The 21,686-nt window shown below is 42.3% G+C and overlaps 1 protein-coding gene across 1 annotated transcript in view; it reads left to right on the forward strand.

Annotated features, from left to right (window-relative positions):
- Window positions 1-21,686, forward strand: part of CERK (ceramide kinase) — a 679,079-nt gene that overhangs the window by 219,397 nt on the left and 437,996 nt on the right. The window contains 2 exon segments of the mRNA XM_069629241.1: window positions 7,126-7,248; window positions 7,832-7,957. Of these exon segments, the coding sequence (XP_069485342.1) occupies window positions 7,126-7,248; window positions 7,832-7,957 (249 nt within the window).

Consider the following 21,686-nt stretch of genomic DNA (forward strand, 5'->3'; position numbering starts at 1 on the left):
AGCTACCCCCGACAGGAGTGGGGGCTTGCCCAACAAATGCATTCCCAGGCCTGGCTGCATTCTGTTGCCCCTGCCAAAAGGAGGTCACGCACTCTCTGATTGAATTACCAGGGGATTGCAAGAAACTAAAGAAAGGGCCCAGGCAGATGGTTTATTGGGGAGGGGGGGTCGTAAATGGCTTCCTTTTGAACAAAGCCCTTCCTTGACTCAGGCAGATGGTTTATAGGGGAGGTCGTAAAGTGGCTTCCTCTTGGCAGAAACGGGGAGGGGCAGCCCCCTCTGAGAACAGGCTGAGCTTAAAGAAATTGGGCAAACTGGTTTCTCAACCATGTGACCTGGGAAGACACACCCCTGTTGGCCAGAATATGATTTTAAGAAAGATGTATAACTCATGGTGCGGACTTGTCAAAATTATCTAAATGATACCATAATTCTTGTGATTTTTCTGCCCGCATTTTAAGAGGTTTTAGGACCCGGTGGTATGATCTGGGGGTTTACGAGTGGAAAAGAGGTTGTTACCCTATATATATGCATGTTAAAAATCTGACACTTCCTTATCTAAATGCCCACATGCCTTGCACACAATTGTATAAATTTGGAGAAAAATACGATATGGGGAAAGCTACTAAAAAGCGCAAAAAGTGGCCATTTCTTTACCCAAGCTCCTAGAAACGCCAGGGTCGGAACAGTGCCTCCCATCACTAATGCATGATGTGTGTATGCAATGACAAACAACTGTGTATCTGATAAATATGTATTTGGGTCAGAAATAGATTTGTGGGCAAACTGACCAGGGGAGGATCCTCTGACCCATAAAACCTACAGCATCACTCTGACTCACATTTCCTTCCCCCAATCATGGGAGAGGGGAGAATTGGGCCAATGACAAGTAGAGAGGGGCAGGATTAGCTAGGCCCAGGCACACACCCTTTTTCAAAACACATAAAAAGAGACTGCTGGGACAGGTAGAGACATTGAAATCCAGTTGCTGCGGAGCGTTTTGCCGGACCACACAACATCCAGAAGATACCAGTTCCAGACTGACTCCAGCTACATACTCCAGAACCTAGAACATATACTTTAGAACCTAAATCAGAGGCCTAAAACCACAAGCTGAGTTCTCTGCAGCAGGCCTCAAATCATTGCAAGCTACTCACAGCCGGGCAAGCTGCTTGAATCCCTTGCCAAGAACTTTTGCCAGGACCAGTGCAGAGATCCAGGAGCTGTGCAGAGACCGCTGTATCCAGACAGCAGACCCAGAGACCAGACGCTGTGCGCAGAGACCGTCCGTGGCGAGACCGGAACCGAAGTCCAAAACCTGACAGATCTGTGGCACGACCCAGGCCTTCCAAATATATTGTGAGTACAGCTAGGACGGGGCAAAACCAAATCTCTTAGTTTAAAGTAATATAATTCAATCTATTTAACCTAAGTAGAACTGCTTCCTAATTGTCACCTGTCATTTGTAAAGCTGCACCACTGTCATTTGTCAATTCTGCAGCTGCAAAGCTGTCACCTGTCATTTTGAGTTTACTTTAAATCCGAAAAACGACCTTTACAAAATCGTTCATATCTCTGGAACCGGTTGGGCTAGGAACTTGGTTTAACTTTCCCCTGAAAGCTTAGAATCCAAGCTTTCCAACAAACCTAGAACCGACGTCCTTATACTTTTTCCGCAATCACGATTCACGCACTCACGAATTTTACCACGATTTGCGATTTGGTTAAAAATCCAGCCACGTGTAACCATCAGCAGTCATTTCTTTCCTTGCTAAAAATTCGTTTGCCTCTTAATCACCATCTCTGAATCATTGCTAAAGTGAGCCTGAACTCATCCCAAGTATCTCTCACTCACCCTGAACCTCCTAAAGGGAATTAAAAGCATTTTCAGCATATTTCTCACTTCATTGCCACCACATTCAAAGCACTTGGGCCTGTGTTTTAAAACTCATACCGGTTTTCTTTAAGCTTGCTGGGGGGGGGGAACTGAATTTCGTATTGTATTTGATTGCATTCCTGAGAACTGTGTGCTCCTCTTTCCATCTACTTCCATGTCTTACATTGCATAGGGGAGGGGGGTGAATTGCCAGAGAAAAAGTGATTATATTATCTTTTGCTAAAATCATCTCAAGTATTTCTGTACTGCATTTTATTCCTCATTGCTTTTCCCTTGAAATCATAAAAGTATTTTTGCTACTTGAATCATCCTATACTAACTCCTCGTTGATTATAAAGAAGTGTGCTAGTGTCAGATTACCCATTGTTGATTAACATTATATTTATAAGGGCGATATCGATTATTTCTTATAAAAGCGTGGTATCTATATTTTGTCTTATTTCTCAAATAAACCTTTTAAACCTTTTAAACTTGCAAAAAAAGAACTACTTCTTGGCTCAGTGGGGTCAGGGGGATTCTAAGAGAGGGGTGTTATATAGGGGTAGTCATCCAGAACTCATGAACTGGACATAAAGATATATCAATAAGGGTTTCCATTCAGTATCCCAGACTAGGCATTGACTTAGCTGTAGTGTTGAATTGAATATTCTTACATTTTGTTGAGGCTGGGAAACCTGGGGATTAGGGATAGATGGGATTTCCCCCCATCCTTTCTCATTATTTTCTGGAAACAAAAGTCCATAACAATCTTTCAACATGCCTCTGTGTCCGAGTCTTACTCTTTATCCCTTACAATGGGTATGCATTACTATACTTTGATAGCTCACTGCCCCGGTCCAACTGTCCACTAAAATACAGTTTAACATGACATGAAGATGGAAAAAACTCTTCATAATGACCTCTGACATCAAAGTGCCTGGGCTTTTCAATGTGTTACAATACTCTCTTGACCACCCGATTCCATTATCTTGTGTTACCAACAACATCCACCTTCATACACAGTCTATTCTTTATTTTCCCACTCTTGGTTCAGCTTTGGCAGTTAGAGTAAACATTTTGGGTTGTGACCTGTGGTACAGTGTACAGAGAGGCCTTGCTAAATAAGACGCCAAGCTTTCAGGATTGCTCGAGCACAACCTGAAGCCTGTGGGATGTTTCACCCACGCATCCAAGCCCTACAACATAATTGTGCATTACTGGCAGCGGAAACATAATGGCCGTCAGAAAGCATGCTGCTTGCCGGAAATCATCCAAAAATGCACAGGGAAAACATGAAAAATAGGTTGCCATCCATTTTTGCCTCTGTCAATGTTAATACAGGAGACCATTGCCAGACCCTATCCTTTGGCTGCACACAGAGCAAAACCAGTGCAACGGAATATGGTGCTGTTCATAATCCGTTTTAATTGATGTCAAAAATTGCTAAAATCATGGGCATGAAACCACCAAACGAAAAATCCAACTTCTGGTTGGGTGTTCTACATTACTCTACTGCAGAATCCACATCAATACAATGTTAGCAAGGATCATATGCCGTCAAGTAAAATCCCCTTTTTGAAATGTATTAATTCAAGACAGCTACCAAAAATGGGTGCAATACCGGTGTTTGCCACTGACCGGCGCTGGTGATCTAAACTCTGACAGGAGACCTGTTTTTCAGGACCTGAAAAGGAATCTGAGTTAGCTGGGACTTCAAAGCCTTGCTTGTCCCCGGGAAGTCTTCCCACCTCAGAACTCCACACAAGAAGGCAAGAAATCACAAGTTTCTGTTAATCATATGGAGAGTGGCACCCTGGTCTGCTGACCTCAGTCAAGACAATAGACTCTTTCAGTTAAACAGAATATGTTAATTTGGGTGTGCCTGAACAACTGCTCTGGGGGAAGGCAAGACATCTGATCTGAGTCAGAGCCAAGTTTCTAGGGGTGGGGACAAACAAATGGGTGTACTGCAGTGGAGGCAAATGTATGTTTTATTAAATTGCTTTTAAATATTGTATCAAGTTTCTTAATATGAAAAATGCACCCGCAATTTGAGATGAAGCTGGACGCGTTAGGATGTTCTGAGGCCAAGCTCTGTAATTATTAATATTGTAACGTCTGTGTTTATGCTAGAGACCTCAAAACGTACTGTAATATGCCCAGAGAGGGTGTGTACCTCTGTGTCTGATTTGATGAAAAACCAATATTGCGAAACCCATCAAAAGCGCAAAATGATGTCACTTCTGCACCCAAGCTCTTAGAAAGATTAGGGTTGAACAGAGACCTGTCTTAATTCATCTGTGATGTGTACATGTAATTTCAACAACTTGTGTATCTGGGAAGGATGTTTGATTATGAAAAATTGTTTTTCTAAGTAAATGCTAAGGGAAGGGACTTCAGTCAAGCCATAAACATAGCATCACGCTGACTCATTCTGACTCACAATTCCCTTCTCCAGTCAGGTCACAGTAAATCCTTTAACCTATCAGCATCCTCAGAGGGTTGGGCATAGAAAGTCAGCCTTCCCACCCACTTTCAAAAGACATAAAAAGAACCACTGAAACTCAGATGGGGACTGCTCTTTCCACTTTCTTGCGCAGCACTTTGCCTGACCAGACAATGTCCAGAAGGACCACAGGCTCCAGAACTTAGACTCCAGATTCCAGATAGATTCAGAGACCAGACTCTAGAACCTAGCTCTAGAACCTAAAGCAGGGGCCTAACCCAAAAAGCTGAACTCTTCTCAGCAGGCCTCAGAATCCAGCAACCTAACTAAACTATTCAACACCCGGGCTGTGCTGTTCACTTCTGGCCCAGAACCCGTGCCAGAACCAAGATCCAAAGAAAGCAGAGCTGTATCCAGAACCGTTAGGTCCAGTTCAAGAGGCCGACAAGACCAGACCGCTGTGCAGTACGGATAGCAGACCAGACCGCTGTGCAGTGCCAGACCCAGACCAGAGGCCACGCTGTGAGCAGAACCAGTGGCAGAGACCATCCCGTGGCGAGAGTGCAGTCCAAGGCCCATTCCGGTCCAAAACTAGGAGTGAGTATCCAGCAGAACTGTACAGAACCAATCTCTTAGTTTAAAGTAATCTTATCCCATCCATTTCAACCTATCCAGAACTGCATAGAAATCGTGTGTCCATTCTGAGATTTCAAAGCTGCAAAAGTGTCATCCGTCATTCTGAAATCTTGACTTCATTTCTGAAAATCTACCTCCACAAACACGTCCGTATCTTCTGAACCGTATGTCCTAGAAGCGACATTTAACTGTAATTTTAAAGCTAAGAACCTGAGCTTTCCAACAAACCCAACTCCTTATAGTTTTTCCGTAATTTCGATCGACACACTCGAAAAAGTGCCGCAAATTGACTCAATTTCACCACTTGCAAAAATAGCTGCTTCTTGCTTGCACCTGCTGAATTTCGTTTCAACCTGATAATCCCTCATTGCTAGTGTTGACGTGAACTTATTAAAAGTAGCTGCCACCTGCCCTGAATCTCCTATAGGGAATTAGAATCATTTTTAGCATATTTTTCACATGTAAAAGTATTTTTGACTGTTTAAAAGCATACCGGTTGCTCTAAGCTTGCTAGGGGGGAACTGAACTGCTTTTGATTGTATTCCTGAAAACCTGTGTGTTCTCATTTCCATCTCTTCATATTGCATAGGGGGGGGAGTGAGGAAAAAGTGATCAGATTATCTCTTGTTGAAACCATATCCAGTTTATTTCTGTGCTGCATTCTTTCCATCATTGCTTTTCCTTGAAACCATACAAAGTATTATCTGCTACCTTATCCTTTCTATACCAACTCCTAAGTAATTAAGGAATTGTGCTAATGTAGATTATCCATTGTTGATCACTGTTAAATTCATAAGTATGCTATCAAATATTAATTCATTCATAAAATTGTGATATATTGTTTAATTTTTCCAATAAACCTTTTAATTTGCAAAACAAACCTACTTCTTTGCTCAGTGAGGTCAGGGGGATTCAAAGAGAAGGGCGTTATATAAGGGTTTATCATCCAGATTTAAGAACTTGACATAAAAATATATAAATAAGGGCTTCCATTGGGCATTCCAGACTAGGCATTGACTTAGTGGGATTGCTAGATTGAAGTCACTTACAAGCCCCACATGCATCCAACCATGTATTGTGTACTAGAAATTCTCTAAGCATGCTTTTGAAACCTATCCCAATTATCAAAGCAATTTTTAGTAGATCAGCCTCCTCCCTTTTGCAAAACTGTGGTCCACCTACCAAGACTGGCATGCACCCATGCGATATCTATCAAAACATTGTTCCCCTGCCACATTCCCCTCTCCCTGTATTTGTAGCATCTATTACTCACTTTCCGATTCTCTTATGTAGGTCTTGCACATTTTCTGCACAGTGCACCACTCCACAGACAAGAGTAGAGACTCAAACTATGACTGTGGTGATTTGCCACTGTTTAAAAGCATATTAATATAACTTGAAAAGCAACCCATTTAATTAAGCTAATCGCTGTGGTTAACTCCTGAAGCTATGTTGCAGTTTGTCACCCTTAGCAAACGTATGAAACTTCTAAGCTATGTGATTACAAATTAAAACAATTTGTGCCACCTTTGATTTAAAATGTTCAGTCATCTGCCAACTGCTATTTGTCACGTTGTTTGTTTGATGTGGTGTAAATGAGTTTCAATGCGTGTTTACCTCCAATTAATTCTACTTGTTAACTGTATTATTTTAATTAATCTCGGTTGCTAAATGCGGCAGGACACGGCCCACAGGACTCCACTACCCCTCCAAAATCAATATTTCCTTTCACAAACTTAGTTTCTGTGTTTTGTCTTCATTTGTATGTATGTGGATTTCATTGCAATGAATATGGGGCATTGCAAACTGTGTCCAGTGAATATTCTTCAATGAAATCACTTTGTACCACATAAGTATACCTTGTGGCAGAATTCCCTACTTGACTCCCATTTTTCTTCTTTATCTTATATATAGTTGTGCTTTCACTTTGTTGTTTGAAATCGCCTATTTTGGCTTTCTTTCCATGTCATTTATGAGTTTGCATGTTTGAGCCATCCCCTTTACTTTCTAACAATGAACGCTTTGTACACAGTCGCTGGTGGAATTTGCAATTGGATAGATTTTTTTGTGCGCTTTTGTTTTTTCAAAACAGTAGTAAGCTGCTTGTACATTGTTTGATACACCACACTGTCTGGTATTTCAAAATGTATGGTCTTTACCATTGCAGTGCACTATGTACGAAGAGCACGGAGGCACCGCTGGCGGTGCAGCAGTGTGACCTTTTGGTGCAATGATGACCAGCTGTGCAACCGATGGATGCAAGCACTTAAGAAACTGCTTGACTTACAGAGTGAGTTTTGGTTAATTACATTTTTCTGATCCTAATAGAGAAGCCCGAAGTATCGCTAGTCTTCCTCAACGCGTCGTAAAATTCAAATTGAAACTAGTAAAGGTTGTATGGAAATCTACTTTTAACATGCTTGTAGCAGGTCCAGTGCACTAATAAAAACGTAACTTGTTTTAGGCATTCTGTTTCTGTCTCACTGTTTCATGTTATAAATCTGTAGCTTCCTATGGAAGACATTGTATCTAGTTTGTATCGGACAGGTGGCTTGTCTCACCTGTAGTGGGAGCACTGATGCCCTTCCTCCCCCATTTTCTGAGAGTACTTTTGAAATGGTCAAATGGATAACCTATGTTGCTGTTAAGAATGGTACCACAGGCCACTTACAAATTGTTATATACAAATGTACAGGACACAAAAATGTGTACTTGCAATTGGCTAGTAATAATTCACTCCTGGCGAGTGAGAAATGGCGTGCCCGTGGGCAAGTGTAGATTTGATGTGGCAAGTGACTTTTGGTCCGTAGCTTGCACTTTCAAATGTTTGCTCCTGTAAATACACTGACTTTTTGTTTTGTTTTTTTCTGCAGCGTCAAGGCCGAAGCACTTACTCGTGTACATTAATCCATATGGGGGAAAGCAACGGGGAAAGCAGATCTTTGACAAAAAAGTAGCTCCCCTCTTCAGCCTTGCAGCGATATCTACAGATGTGATTGGTGTGTTGTTTTACACTTTATTTTCAAACAACACTTTAATGAAGCTATGTTTGGCATACTATTTTTTTCAATTACTGATCTTTGTTGTGATCATGAATTGACTATTTTGAGGGAAAGTAGACAAAATAGAGTGACTTAATCTGCTCTGGAAGCCGGAGCACACTTTCTAATACAAAGATTAAAGTAAAGAAATGCTTTCCCTTTCTGGATCAGTCATGCCTTATAAGACACCCTGTTCTCTTTATTGGAGATCACAGCTGCCCTTTGACTAGGACTTTGCAAAAAAAGTTCACAAAAAGTAAATCCACTTCCATTCCATTTTCACCCAATATGTAGAAAGACTCCAGTTCTAGTCTTTGGTTAACAACTCTGGGAAAAACAAAAAATGTAAACATCCAGGTGGGTCCCATTTTAGCCACTTGTGAAGGGAGTTTTAAAGTTAGGAAAAGATCTCCATAGGCACCAACAGGACCAAGTCCATAGGCGGATCCCCCTTCTAATGACAAAGTAAATTTTAGGACGTGTGAAAGATGGCAGTAAAAGTGAATGTATGGTGTAAATTCAGAATACGATGTACATCCAGGAAAACACGTCTACCTAGCCCCTCCCCCCCCCCCCCCCCCTGCCACTGCAAACCTTTAAGTCCCTCTGGCCACAAAAATAATATCAGAGTCAGGAAAACCAACAGGAACAAGGACAAACTTTAGGGGGCCATACAATGGGGCAGGAAAACCCCAAACCCCATTAGAGGCTATGGTGGTAGCCTCAAACTCAAACTCGGTAATCCACTTTTTTAATTTTACTTGGTCCGGTCGAGTTGTTTTGCCATATCTTGTGTAAAGGTCTTTCTAGTGTTTTACTCTGTGCGCCAAACCAGGTTTGGTTCCTTTTTTCGCCGTCCCTTGGTGGGCTTCTGCACAGAAGCCCTCCTTAGGCACCTAGGTGTCTGGGTGGGCAGGATGCGAGGGAGGGGTTTGAGGCCCCCTGCACACAGGGTCTCTTTGGAGACCCAAGTCGCACTCTTGTTTGATTGGCTATGTGGCTGCCCTGCCAGGACATCCACCCTGCTGTGTGATTGACAGCCAGGCTGTGTGAATGGGGGATTTGGTGCATTAAAAAGCCCGTCTCTGGGACTGGAAGGCAGTCGCCACTGGAATGAGCGGACCAACGAGAAGCTGAAGGAAGACTGCTGCAACTACTAGACACCCGGTGAAGCCCTGCTGCAGGTCCGAATCGACTGAAACTTCGACGACTGAGGAGATCTGCAAGGAATCTTCTCCCCTTGAGCTTGGTGGGAACAACCAGCTCGCCAAAGACCAGACACTGTTCTCATCCTGGTTGAATTTACTGTGCATCGCTGCATTAGATCAGATAGCCAGTGGGAAGAGAACCAGTTTGGGTTTTAAGGAAAACACCTTTTATTTGTTGTTTTGCTGCACTGCTGGCTTCTTCCCTGGGCAGTGCAGGACCCACCAGCCACCGTCCTTGTCCCCATGACTGAAGCTTCAGGAACCGTGAGCCTGCAGGAACTGCCAGGAACCACTGCCTCAGCTGCAGCATTCTTCTTTAAAGGTATTGTGCAAATTCGGTCGTCTGTTTCGTCCGACTGGGGTGAAAGCGCTGTAAATCTTTCGCCTCTCCGAAGGCTTGACCTTTTCGCCTTTGAATAACTTTTCCTCCGACCAACTTCGTTTTGAACTATTGACGAAGACTTAACCGCAAACTACTTTGAACTGTGTGATCCTCGGCAAAGACTCTGAACCATCAACATTGGCCCAGACCTATTGACTTGAATCCTAGTTGTAGTAGCCTTTTCTAGATTGCCCTGCCTGTAACATGTTGGTGCTATTGATTTTGAATAACATTGTCTGTCTTCCATTTTAAATTTCTGGAGTGCTATTTTGCTCACACTTCATTTTGAGCTTAACTTGTCCAGAATTGATTGGGTGTTGTTGTAGTATATTAAGACTGTGATTTTCTGCTGCTTTATGATAGTGAACTGATGGTGTAAATAAATGTATATTCTTTTACTCCGAAACCTCGAATCAGTGGTTGCTTGAATCATAGTAATTGTTGTCCTTTGTGTAAACTCTTGTAATGCTCACTTTACTCTTATGATAAGTCTGGCTGCTCAGCCATCGCTACCACTTCACTGTGTAGTACAGGCTTGTACCAAAGGTGAAATTTTACTTACACTTGTAGTCTTAATTGTGTGTAGTGTTCCCAAAGGGTACTGCATATGATTATGCCTAACACAATTTTGAAGGCATCGGGAAAGATTCCTGAGCTGAGGGAGTCGTTTAGGATGGTTCTTGCATGTTCTCCTGTGCAGGTGGACGAGAATATTTCTTTGAGGACTGAGGCAGGACAGGAGTCGAAGGGGGGAACCAGATGGTTTGCTAGCAGATAGGTCAAGAAATTCTTCTCTGGAGTTTGGTTTGAAGGAGTCTAATGTGGCGGTTGGGGCAGAAAGGTGGGGTTGTTGGATTGGTCGGTAGTTGGGGGGGGGGGGGGGGGGAGAGGAGGGACAGTTTGTTATTAAGGGAAGACGTCCTGTCGAGAGCTGTGGTGTAGAAGTGGAGGGAGAGATAGTCGCACAGCGATTGTGAAGGGGCAGATTGGGAGGCGGTGCAAGTGGGCTTGACTAATTCAGATATTATTCTGTGGAGTTCTTTGCTGCAGTTTCTACAGTTGTGAATCTGATTGTTGTAGTAGATTGTTTTGGCATTCCGGATTTCTGGTTTGTAGTTGCGATGGTGCAAGGCGAAAGTGGATCTGCTGAGCCTAGTTTTTTCTGCTCGCCATTCGGGAGTAAACCATTTGGGAAGGGACCCGATGCGTAAGGGACAGAGGCACGAGGGGGTGAGAGGAATTAGTGAATCATTGAGCCATGAGTCGAAGGAGTCGATGGTTATGGATCTGTAAGGGCCGGGTGTTGTAGGGTGTCTGAGAAGAGCTTCGGCTAGATGAGGAACGATCTTTAGTTTCTTTCAGCATTTGCGATGAAAGGGAGGATGCCGGGGGGGGGTGAACGAGGGGGTAGGAGTGGATGGAGAAAGGGACGACAAAGTGGTTGGACCAGATGAATGGTAAGGGGGCAGCTAGATAGGTTAGAACATGGGAGCTGAAGATAGCATCTATAGTGTGTCCTTTAGAGTGGGTGGGACCGTTCGCATGTAGGGAGAGGTTGAGCGCATCAAGACCGTCGACCAGGGAGTGGGTCATGGGGTAGGTGGGAATGTCTAGCCAGATATTGAACTCTCCAAGGATGGTCAGGGAGGGGTGATTTACTTGAATGGTGGTTTCAGAGTCAGAGGTTGGTTGTGAAATGTCTGTCGTAGCCAGGTGGTCTGTATATGATTGGGAGAAAGTCAGAGGTAGTGCAAGTTTAACAAGAAGGGATTCGCATGATGGAATGCATAACTGCAAATCGACAAGTGAGATGGAGAAGTGAGATTTGAAGAGGACTGCCACGCCGCCTCTTGAGGGTCTGTTGAGCGGGATGAGGGAGTAGTCTTGGGGCGGGGGGTGGGATTTCTGGGATCATGGCCTTGGCGGCAAATATGCCGATTTTCGGCACTATTACCGCTGGCGGGAAATCCCACAGCGGTAATAGTGCAAATTTTCCCCATTGGGCCCAAAGGGGAATGAGGAATTCCCGAATGGGCCTAATGGGGAACGGGCACTAACCGTTCCGCCAAACCCATTATCCGGCGCTAATGGCGCCGGGGGTTTGGTGGTAGGGCTAATAGCACCGGTGGTAATAACACCAGCATTACCACCCAACTTGTGATGATGCCCTAAATCAGATTTGTCAGAGGAGAGGAGGTCGAAGATGCTGTCTGTACTTCACTAAAGAGCGGGCATTAAAAAAGGATGCATTTGACTTTGGAGTGGGGAGTGTTCACGGAGGTTGTTGGGGTGTGAGTAGGAGTTTCAGAGGGGATAGCGGGTGGTGGGAGGGGTGGGGCGTTGGAGGGGATGGGTAGATGGGAGGTAGGGTGTCAGCGGGCACGTGGTGATGAACGGAGGGGTTAAGTCGGTGGAGGCTGGGAAGAGTAGGCGGACACCAACGCACTATTAAACTGACTAAAAAGCTAATTGCACACTGCAGATCAAGAATTACATTTGTTAAATTAGAAGGGGTTCCATAGAACCTCTTAAAGGTTCCAAATATCAAGTAAGGGGTAACAGTTGCTACACCCAAATAATAAAAAGCTAAAATGCACATGTTGAAAGTCAAAAATGTACCCATTAGACAATACATGTCCTCAGTCTAACGTGTGCATTTTGTTTCACATATAATGGGGATGGTGGCAGTTCATTTCTCGGCAGTAAGAGGTTTAACAGATTTGCTAATTGGTGCACAGGGAACGCCCACGATCACATGTTGGTCAAGCATGATGTGCTGGGAGCGGAATTCTATAAATACCACACACCCTTTAAATGTATTATGGTACAAATACCCACTTTGTAACACCACGGATTCAACCACGAAACTAGGCTATGTCTCATTCCACAAAAGTATCAATCCCAACCTTAAAATTCAAATATTCAGGTAGTTTACTTGAATATCATTTGAGTGTAGAGGTTGGGTTTGTAGTGGTATGAATGAGCATTTACACAAATGTTATCGTTGGAATTTGTAACTGTATCAAGTGGTTGTTTGTACCTTAATGCTGTTCCTACTCTTTAAAAACTTTAACTTGTGAAAGCAACTCTCCATTTAAAATATAGTAATATAAATACAAGTATTATAGGTGTCTATAACAACCCCAAACCAAGTACAGCCTAAACTACTAGCATATAGCTAAAAATATGAATTTATGTACAGTAGTTAACTGCATGTCCCCAGCATCCTACTGGTGCTCCAACCCAGCACAGACCCTACCAGCCTCCACAGCTCACAACCTATCCCACAAACACCTTGGTGGAGATTTAATCCATGATTCATGGATTATTTGCGCCAAAAAAACAGGATTTGTGCGACATTCTGCCCGCAAATCCCTGTTTAACAAATGAAGATTTGTGGACAGAATGGCACACAAATCCAATTTATTTCGGCGCAAATAATCCATGAATCAGGGCAGTGATTATGAAGAGCTATAAAGTAAATGTGCGATTCAAAAGGGATCCAGGTGATGCTAAAACTCAGCTGCCTCTTTAACATCCTAAAAGCTTCGACTTGACTACTTCTTCCAACATGTCAGCGGTGCGTGGCAGAGGAGGGGCGATGTCCCAACTAAAATCGTAATCAAATGGAAAACTCAAGACCCCTCTGGATTCTTAACGACAGGTCGGCTGGATTAAAACATCCTCACCCCATTAACCTTGCTGCAGTTTACAATAAAGATGCAATTAGTTTTACAGTGTTCCCTAAACAAATAATCTTTAAGCTTATCTTGCAACCCATCAAAAGAATACTATGTATAAGACTACTGATAAAGTAGTTTAAATTCTAGGCACTCAACTTGGCTAGAGCCCAAATGCATTAGACATCCCAGGAGTAGGACTGGTGGACCCAACGAGTCTCAAGAGTCGCAAGCTTAGTTTGGGCATTAAAAGGGATTACAGGGTGGAGCACCCATGAAGTGCAGACAGAACAGCAGCCAAGCTGAAGTAGTCCCTCATTGCAGAAGGCAGGCACACCACAAAAAAAAGTGCTCTTTAATGTAGTACGTAAGCAAGGCAACAAAATAGGTGATGGCTGGAAGGTTTGATATTAATCTTAACCTCGGAGGCATTTCTCTGAGCAACCCTCCAGATCACCATTTCTTCGCCTGCCAAGCCACTACAAAGGGGGGGGGGGAACCATATCCAAATCAGGCTTGGCTCCACCCCAAAAAAGGGTATTCTCGCTTCGCCATAGGGAACCAGGCTGCACCTCACTGATGAGGCCAAACAAGGCTGAAATATGTCTGGGTTGCTTTTTTTCGTGCAGAGGGGACCTGGCGTAGCAGTCCGGGCTGGATCCCTCCCATTGGTGGCCGTACCCGACTGATCTATGGCTGGACCCCTTTTTGCAATGGCAGAGACTAGGTAAAAAACAGCAGAGTGGAAGGTTGGCCAGAGCTGTGCATCACTTTTTTGGTTATAGTACAGACAGGGACAATAAGCTGGGCCCTAAACACAGCAACACCAAGCCGCACTCACCCTCTGCAATAGGCAATGTACTTCTTGAGCGTGTTGAGCTCCACCTCCTCCTCCACTGCATGTGCCTGAGTCCGGGCACTCAAATGCACATTCATCACATGCTTGGCCAGGGTCATATCCCGCTGCTCATATGATGGTTGATCGTAGTTTAGGAATTGTACATTGAGTATGGTGCATATACACAAAAGTCAACTTAGACGGATCAGGTTTATGTTAACTTGTTGTGGTTGACGAGCCATGTGAGTTGAGTAAATCATTATTGGTGCAACATTAAAGGCAATACAAACATCACTTTATTTGGAAGGACGTTTTGTTTCATTACCTTGGTAAGTGCTTAGCCAAGAAATGTATTATGTCTGTTGAAGCTTTTGGTATGGTGAATTATGATCATAGCAAGTGTTGGAGTTGAGCATGACTGGTCATTTGGAAAGGAGGCAATCAGCCAGGAAGGGGTAGTTTCAATAATGGACGAAGGCATGACTGATTATTCATAATTCCAGACCATGGCACTAGATAACCCAACTACCCCCTCCCAAGATGATGTGAGAACTTAGAACAGCCAACAAAGAGCTTCGAAGTTGCAGATATGATGTTAATTTACTTTTGCAAATGCCTTCTCCTTATGAAAACAAAGCACAGCATGTTCTACTCCAAATGTCACTACTGCCGTGCTCCTTTTATTAGAATGCCTAGGAATGTGGACTCCAGATAAGTGCAAATTAATCGCAAACTGCTGAAGTTGGAGGCAGTAAATCCACCCTCATTAACTCCACCTTCTTTTTGATTGGATCCTTGTATGCCACGGTTACTGTCAGGGCTGCCACTGTTACACAAATGTTTCTGCACTTAAGTTCTCCATGTATCTGAGTCTTAAACACAGCCACCTGAAACACAAACCCGGTCAGCAAAGAAAATCAAATTTATTGAATATTTTGTGCAAAAAAATCCCATGTTCAACCTGAAAAAAAAATAAGTCGGTTGTTCCCTAACTGATAGTCAGCTCCTCTTAAGTGGTTCTACTTTTTGAAGGTCTCGTAAGATCTACTCGACCAGTCTCATTGTAGAATAGTTTGTGTGAAGGTCAGGTTGAGCAACGTTTTCAAGGTACTCAACCTTGTTGGCGAGTACAATGCCATCCTGGGATGTTGAAAACACTTCTTTGACATTTACTGCAAACAAACCGGTTCGCAATAAAGATCAAATCATCTTCACTATGTGTGGCTGGCCACTGAGTGGCAGTAGTGTGCCAAACATGAAGTGGGTTTATGGTAACCAGCACCAAGTGCTGATAACCGTTGAGTACATTTCTTTTAGGCTTAATAAGTAAACTTAAGTTACTCAATCTGCCTGTCTAGCCAGACTTTAAAGAATTTTAAAGGGCTGTTTTTTATTTTTGGATGTCATGTGGTGCTTCACCATCACACACAATCCAAAACTATTGCATGGAAGTATAGCTAGGAGGGGGACACAGAATGTGGGTGGTGTTTGGTTATTTAGCCATCCACTTATTGCCAATGTCCATGCTAATCTTTGACCATTCCTACCCAAAAGGCCCACCCCCACCCAAAACATATCCTCCTAGGATCTTTTTGAGCTAGCTCTATTAAGCGGTAACATCAAGCTTAGGACTGCTACTGTTCTTTTCAAGCAGTCTGCAGTGTGTTAATGGCTTTAGTGTAGCTGTACATTTGGTACTAGTGTCTTATAAATGTTTTAGCAAAGTTTGCTATCAGCCACTTGATTTTCATATTAAGCTCTGTTAAATACAAGCATTTGCAAAGTGAACAGTTTTGGTGTTTGAGTAAAGTATTAGATGGGCATTTTCCAGAAACCACCATCTTATTCCCTGGAAATCACACTATTGTTCCAGCTGTTGCCATCTTGAATCACGTTGGCACTATTTTTGCTGGACCCGAATGGCATATGCAAGCGTGGGCTGAGCTTTTTTTCAGATTTTTGCTAGTTTTCTGTCTCAGAAAGTGAGTTATCCCAAACATGCTTCACATTCCAATTCTCCATGCCAAAAAAGGTGTAGTGCACATGTGCACTTTTGCTGGACCAGCAGATGCAATGTGATTTGGCAACATGTCCGGTAAAGTAACAATTATTCCTGAAACATTTTGCTGGAATCCCATTAATTCCAACAACCATGGGCTGACTGAAAGTTTGTTAAATGTGAACTAGCAAAGTCTAGTGTGATTGACCGGCCTGCAGGAAATGCTGATAAAAGGCTGAAAGCCATATGATGTCATTTTATTGTCAAACTGGTTTCCTGGAACTCCTGCAGCTGCCAGAGCCCTTTGTGCAGTGCTGTCTGAGGATGGGGGTTTCACAGATGTTGTACCCAGCTCTGAATGTCGCTTTGTCCTGTACTGGGGAGGACAGATCGTTCAACCAGGGGATAGGGTAGGAGATACATACTTCAAGTGACATTCTGGGACACAATGGGGATGCCACACCAAGGTGATCATTACTTGAGTCTGTTTGATCTCAATCTACGGTGAGTGGTGAGCTGCACATCAGATAAAGGAATTACTTCAATGATTTAAGGATTGTTAATGATCAATGTTTAGGATGCAGGAGAGAAAAATACAGTGGTGGCAAAGAAAGCCATCACAGTAACATGAACAAATCTAGTGCCCTTAGGTAATGGACACTCCCGTCCCCTGCACACCTTCTTAGCTGGAAACAGTCAATTGTTAAATAGGTAAGTTCGAACTGTAGAGTATACCATATTTGAAAGAGTTCTGTAATCGGGTAATTCTTAATAAGGTTTAATTCTGAAAACCTTTGAAATCAAACATCATTTTTAAATGTTATATTTGTATATATTTTTAATCCACAAAAGATAAATAATCTGATTCGGAGCTCGACACATTTTGTGCTAAGCCCTTCCTCTTTCTTTTGTAATCAGTAAATCATTTAGAGCCGATCTAGTGACCACATTAGGACTAGTATTAGCATGAACAGATCCTATATTTACCTACGTTATGGTGACGCGATGACGCTGTGATGTCACACGCCTGTGATGCATAACAAGAAACTGCCATTTTGGAACACTCACACACTGCGAGTGAACACAATTGCGACTATGGCAGGTAAGACTCTATGCTGTTTGAACTAATCACTTTCAGGGACACACATTGAAGCAGTCTTATATTCGCCACACAACTCCCTAACTCTTAGAGTTAACTGTGCAGATGGAATGGAATCCAATGCGCCATCTCCTATAGATGGATACCTGATGAGGTGACCTAGAGATCTTGATATTGATTTTTCTTCATCTAATTAAGTGTGAAAACCATACAGGTAAATATTTCGACATTAGCGGTCTGCCCACTATTACAGTACTTTTACTTTGAAGGAACTTATTGATCCTTTTCACCTTTACAGACAGCTTCACCTGTTATACACGATAACAGGGCGTTAGTCTGCACTAGGAGACCAGGTAATTATCTGGGTTTTTCTTAATAGATTTGTAGATTTTTACACGTTAATGTACGTACATAGAGTGGTGCACTTTAGCCATCTTCTAAAAGTCACTTTTTGACCATTCTCATTAGGCACTGTTTGGAATCTTGTAGAATATTACTGTCTATATGACCGAACCAGATTGAAATTATTCTCACATTTCAACCAGGTGGTTAAAGGGGGCAATTCACGACAATGTGTGTGCTCAATTAATATTGTTTAAACATAACAAATATATAGTAGACAAGATATATTGACTTAATTTTTGTACTTCTCCTTTAGATATTCCATAGAAAGTGAAGATTTACGGATTATAACAAATACTTGCTCCTGAGGAAGGGCTTAGGCCGAAACGCGCCACGCTCCGAATCGTAATTATTTATCTTTTTGTTGATTAAAAAATATATACAAATGTAACATCTAAAAAATTTTGATTTCAGAATTTAACCTTAGGAAGACAGACAACTTGTAAGGTTTTTCACAAGAAGCCATTTTATTAACTTGAGTGCGTGATAAACACCTTGCTTACTCTAACCTAACATAGGTTTCCTTACCTATGAAACTAAGACTAAAGGAAAACACTCTAATACATAACTGTCCCTCTCACTTATACTTATAACAAACATTTCAGATACTCATGGCTCTTCAAGTTAAAATAATAAATAAGGATTTGAAACAAATTTTCTTGCACCCAGGGTTGGATCCCTTTCCCCAGGATCCAAAGTAGAATTTTAAATGCAGGTTCCAATGAGTTAGGTTCAAGTCGATAGTCAGAATCTAGTTCACAAATAACATACAAAGGTTTCTCACAATAACCAACTTCTAATTTTCCACATAAAGTTCCTTCACTACATGCAGGCTTCACTTTTCATCATAATTTGTATTATTCTTCCAATGGATATTTCAATAGGATTTATTTTCTCTTGAGAAAGACACTTCTTCTTTATACCCAACAATGTGTTTGTCAGGATGGTTTTACCACAGTTCATCACATATTTTAGGGATGTTATCACTTTCTTTACACCACAATAGAGTGCTTCAATGTCTTCTTCCGGGTTCACTAACTGCCAGGACTACCACTAACAATCCCTTTTCCTAGAATACTCTCCTGCCAGGATGAATCTCCTAACACTACTACCAGTACTCTGCAGTGTGAGTTATTTCAACACATTGGTAAAGTCTTGACTTTCAACTAAAATGCGACTCACAACTTCCTCTAGAAGGATGCTACATCAATTGATGGCGGTTTGTTCCACTGTTCAATTGACAACATATACTACAAGTTATATTTCTCTCCCCCTTTCTGCTGGTGACTGTTGATAATGTCTTAGATTCATGTTTTTCTCAACAAGAAAGCTGTCTTCCCACCTTCTTAAAATTACCCTTCTTTGGCTTTGACAATGTTGGTTGGTATCTGTCTTATAGATTGCTCCCTCTTTACTTTGGCAATACTGGTTTTATATTGCCCCAGTTTTGTTTAGCCAATGGTAGTTTTACTGGGGGTTTTATACTACCCCTTCTGTGTGTGGATCATTGTAATTGCAGCTTTTCTTAAACGGTGTTTGTCTTTCTTTTGGGTAATAATAATTAAACACTTCCTTTGCACATAGTATTTAGGTCAAAAGCACTTCTCATTAGTTCCTGTATTCAAAATAGTGGCAAGTGTTATGGGCTTAACATTGGATCGCCCGGGGACTCCGGTTGTGGTCCCTGCGACTCTCGTCCTTCTGAGCAGGAGTCTTCTTTAGTCCTCTCCGATCCTGGTGCTCACCAGCCACCGGAGGCACACGCAGTATGGACATCCTCTCTCCCATGGTATATTCTGCAACAGCACTTCCCGCTGCATGATCTCTGCAACTTGGCATTCATGACCCTCTTGACACCATTAACGGGCAAAGACACTGCAGTGGTCTCAACATCCTCATTCTGCCTCTGCTGCATGTAACGTCACAAACTCCTCCTACAACTACTCCTACTGCCAGTCCTCCTCATCTGCACCTGAGGGGGATTTAAATATCCCAAATTCCTGCTCGGGTGCAGATGGTTCAAGGCACTAGACTACGTACTGGAGTTCTGTTACTCGGAGCTCTTCTTCATCCCAATAGCTATGGTTTTATGGGCCTTGAAGTGCCCAACATTCTGATTCTTCAATTAATTACATAATTTGGTTTTTGTTTTACTTAACTCGCTATGTTTGTAAAACCTACTTTTAGATGAGGATTTTAAAGACATTGATGGTTGTTGCCTGTTTTCACACTTTAAAGAAAGATCATATTTCTCAGAAGGGAGAGTATGGATGTCCTCATCTTTATCATAATGACTGTCATGATCAACATTTTGGAAATCTTTAGATAAGTGAGTTTGACTCTCAAAACAAGCCATTAGGTATCCTGTTTATCTCATCCTTTTTAAAGATGAGTACTGCGTCTCTCCTAGCGGAACCCTACTGCTCACTTGTGGCCCTTCTCCTCCCAGGTGATCCACCTGGCTAATAACACCTCCACTGTTACTGTTATGATCAGGAAGCACCTGCATTCCTCTGGCCACCTGGGAGGAGACTATAGGCTGGGAGTCTGTGAGGATTCTGCAGGATTAATCACTGTGGGTTGACACCCCCTCGCCCTTTATGGACACTTCATACCATAACAGAGAATGACCTTGATTTTTAGCAATACTGTTTTATCTAATTTCCTACGTTTAGGTAATAGCATGCCACTTTTCTTATTTATCGTACTGTTATATAGCAAGTCACTAGACCATGAATATCCTATAGAAAGGGTCATTTTTTAAGTATTGTGACAAGTCGGAAGGACTATGAATAATGCTGATTTATCTTATATAATTTATACTTCAACTTGCATCCACCTCATCAGAGTCCTTACTGGTGATGTAGTAAGCTGTGTAATCCATGTCTGCAGTGAATGGAATATACAGACAGACACATGCTGCAAAAATATTGAATTGTTCTATATTTAATTCATCAGATTAAGAGGTCACTAATGAGCGAATTCCGTAACCAAAATCTGGTCACTGAGACAGTCTGGTCTTTAATATATGTTGTCTTACAAATGTATAAGATAAGGACCGGGTGATGACCGTGCTACAGATGTTGTCAAACTCAAGACTTTGTAACTGAGGCAGTGGATCAGCCTTGAACCTATACCAGAAGCTAAACCAAAGTTTGATTGTAGGCTTCTACAACAATATGATGAATTTGCTGACTTAGACAGTTTGCTGGTTTCCTCACACTAGCCATTTCACTGTAAATCCCTGGGATTTCACACTTCCTGATAATTGGCTGGCCGATCTTTTACACATGGAATGAGATCTGCTAACATGCTAGGTTGGGTTCCATGTCATTTCTTTGCGGGCCGTTTTTTCGCTTGGTTTTTTTACTGCAAATCTTTTTCATGAAAAACCCATAAAATTGTTAATTGTTTATCTTTTCTCAAACACCCACATCCTAAACAATTATTTTGTCCCCCCCCCAAAAAAAAATCTAATGGGGTTTTTTTATAAAAAATGTGTGTGAAAAAACACCACGAAAAAACATCCCGCGATGAAAGGACGTTGTACCACATGTTGCCTGCTCCACAGAAGGAGAAGAGGTGGAAGCATTCTGGAGGAACCTAGGAAAGGTGGCAGATATTGTCTGAAATTAACAGATAGTAGATACAGCACTTGGTTTAAAGTAATAGAATTTGTATCAGTGAGGTGGAGCACAATAAAATGTAAAGACTCTCAGGAGGAAGAGAACAGAAATTATTGGAATCGTTCTCACACTGAACCTGTGACCCTGCAACATTAAACATTGTTATGACGTGTATCCACCTTCTTGTTTTGAGCAATCTAAAGCCTATCCCTTTATGGACAGAGCTAGTGCTATCTAGGCAGGGGTTCAAAATCAAACATCTTTCCTAATATACACCAGTATGTGGAAAACCACGGTTGGCACATTACTTCCTGAAATGCAATGGCCATTGTTTACCCATACAAAAAGGCGTGAGCACCAGGGGACCTGAAATTGTTATTTGAGAACAAGTTCAGGACATATGATCCATAAGGGATCAACCATATCCATTACATTTGATTTGTTTCTTATCTG

This window comes from Ambystoma mexicanum, chromosome 12 (genome assembly GCF_040938575.1).
Source record: "Ambystoma mexicanum isolate Mex_15411 chromosome 12, UKY_AmexF1_1, whole genome shotgun sequence".
Taxonomy (NCBI): domain Eukaryota; kingdom Metazoa; phylum Chordata; class Amphibia; order Caudata; family Ambystomatidae; genus Ambystoma; species Ambystoma mexicanum.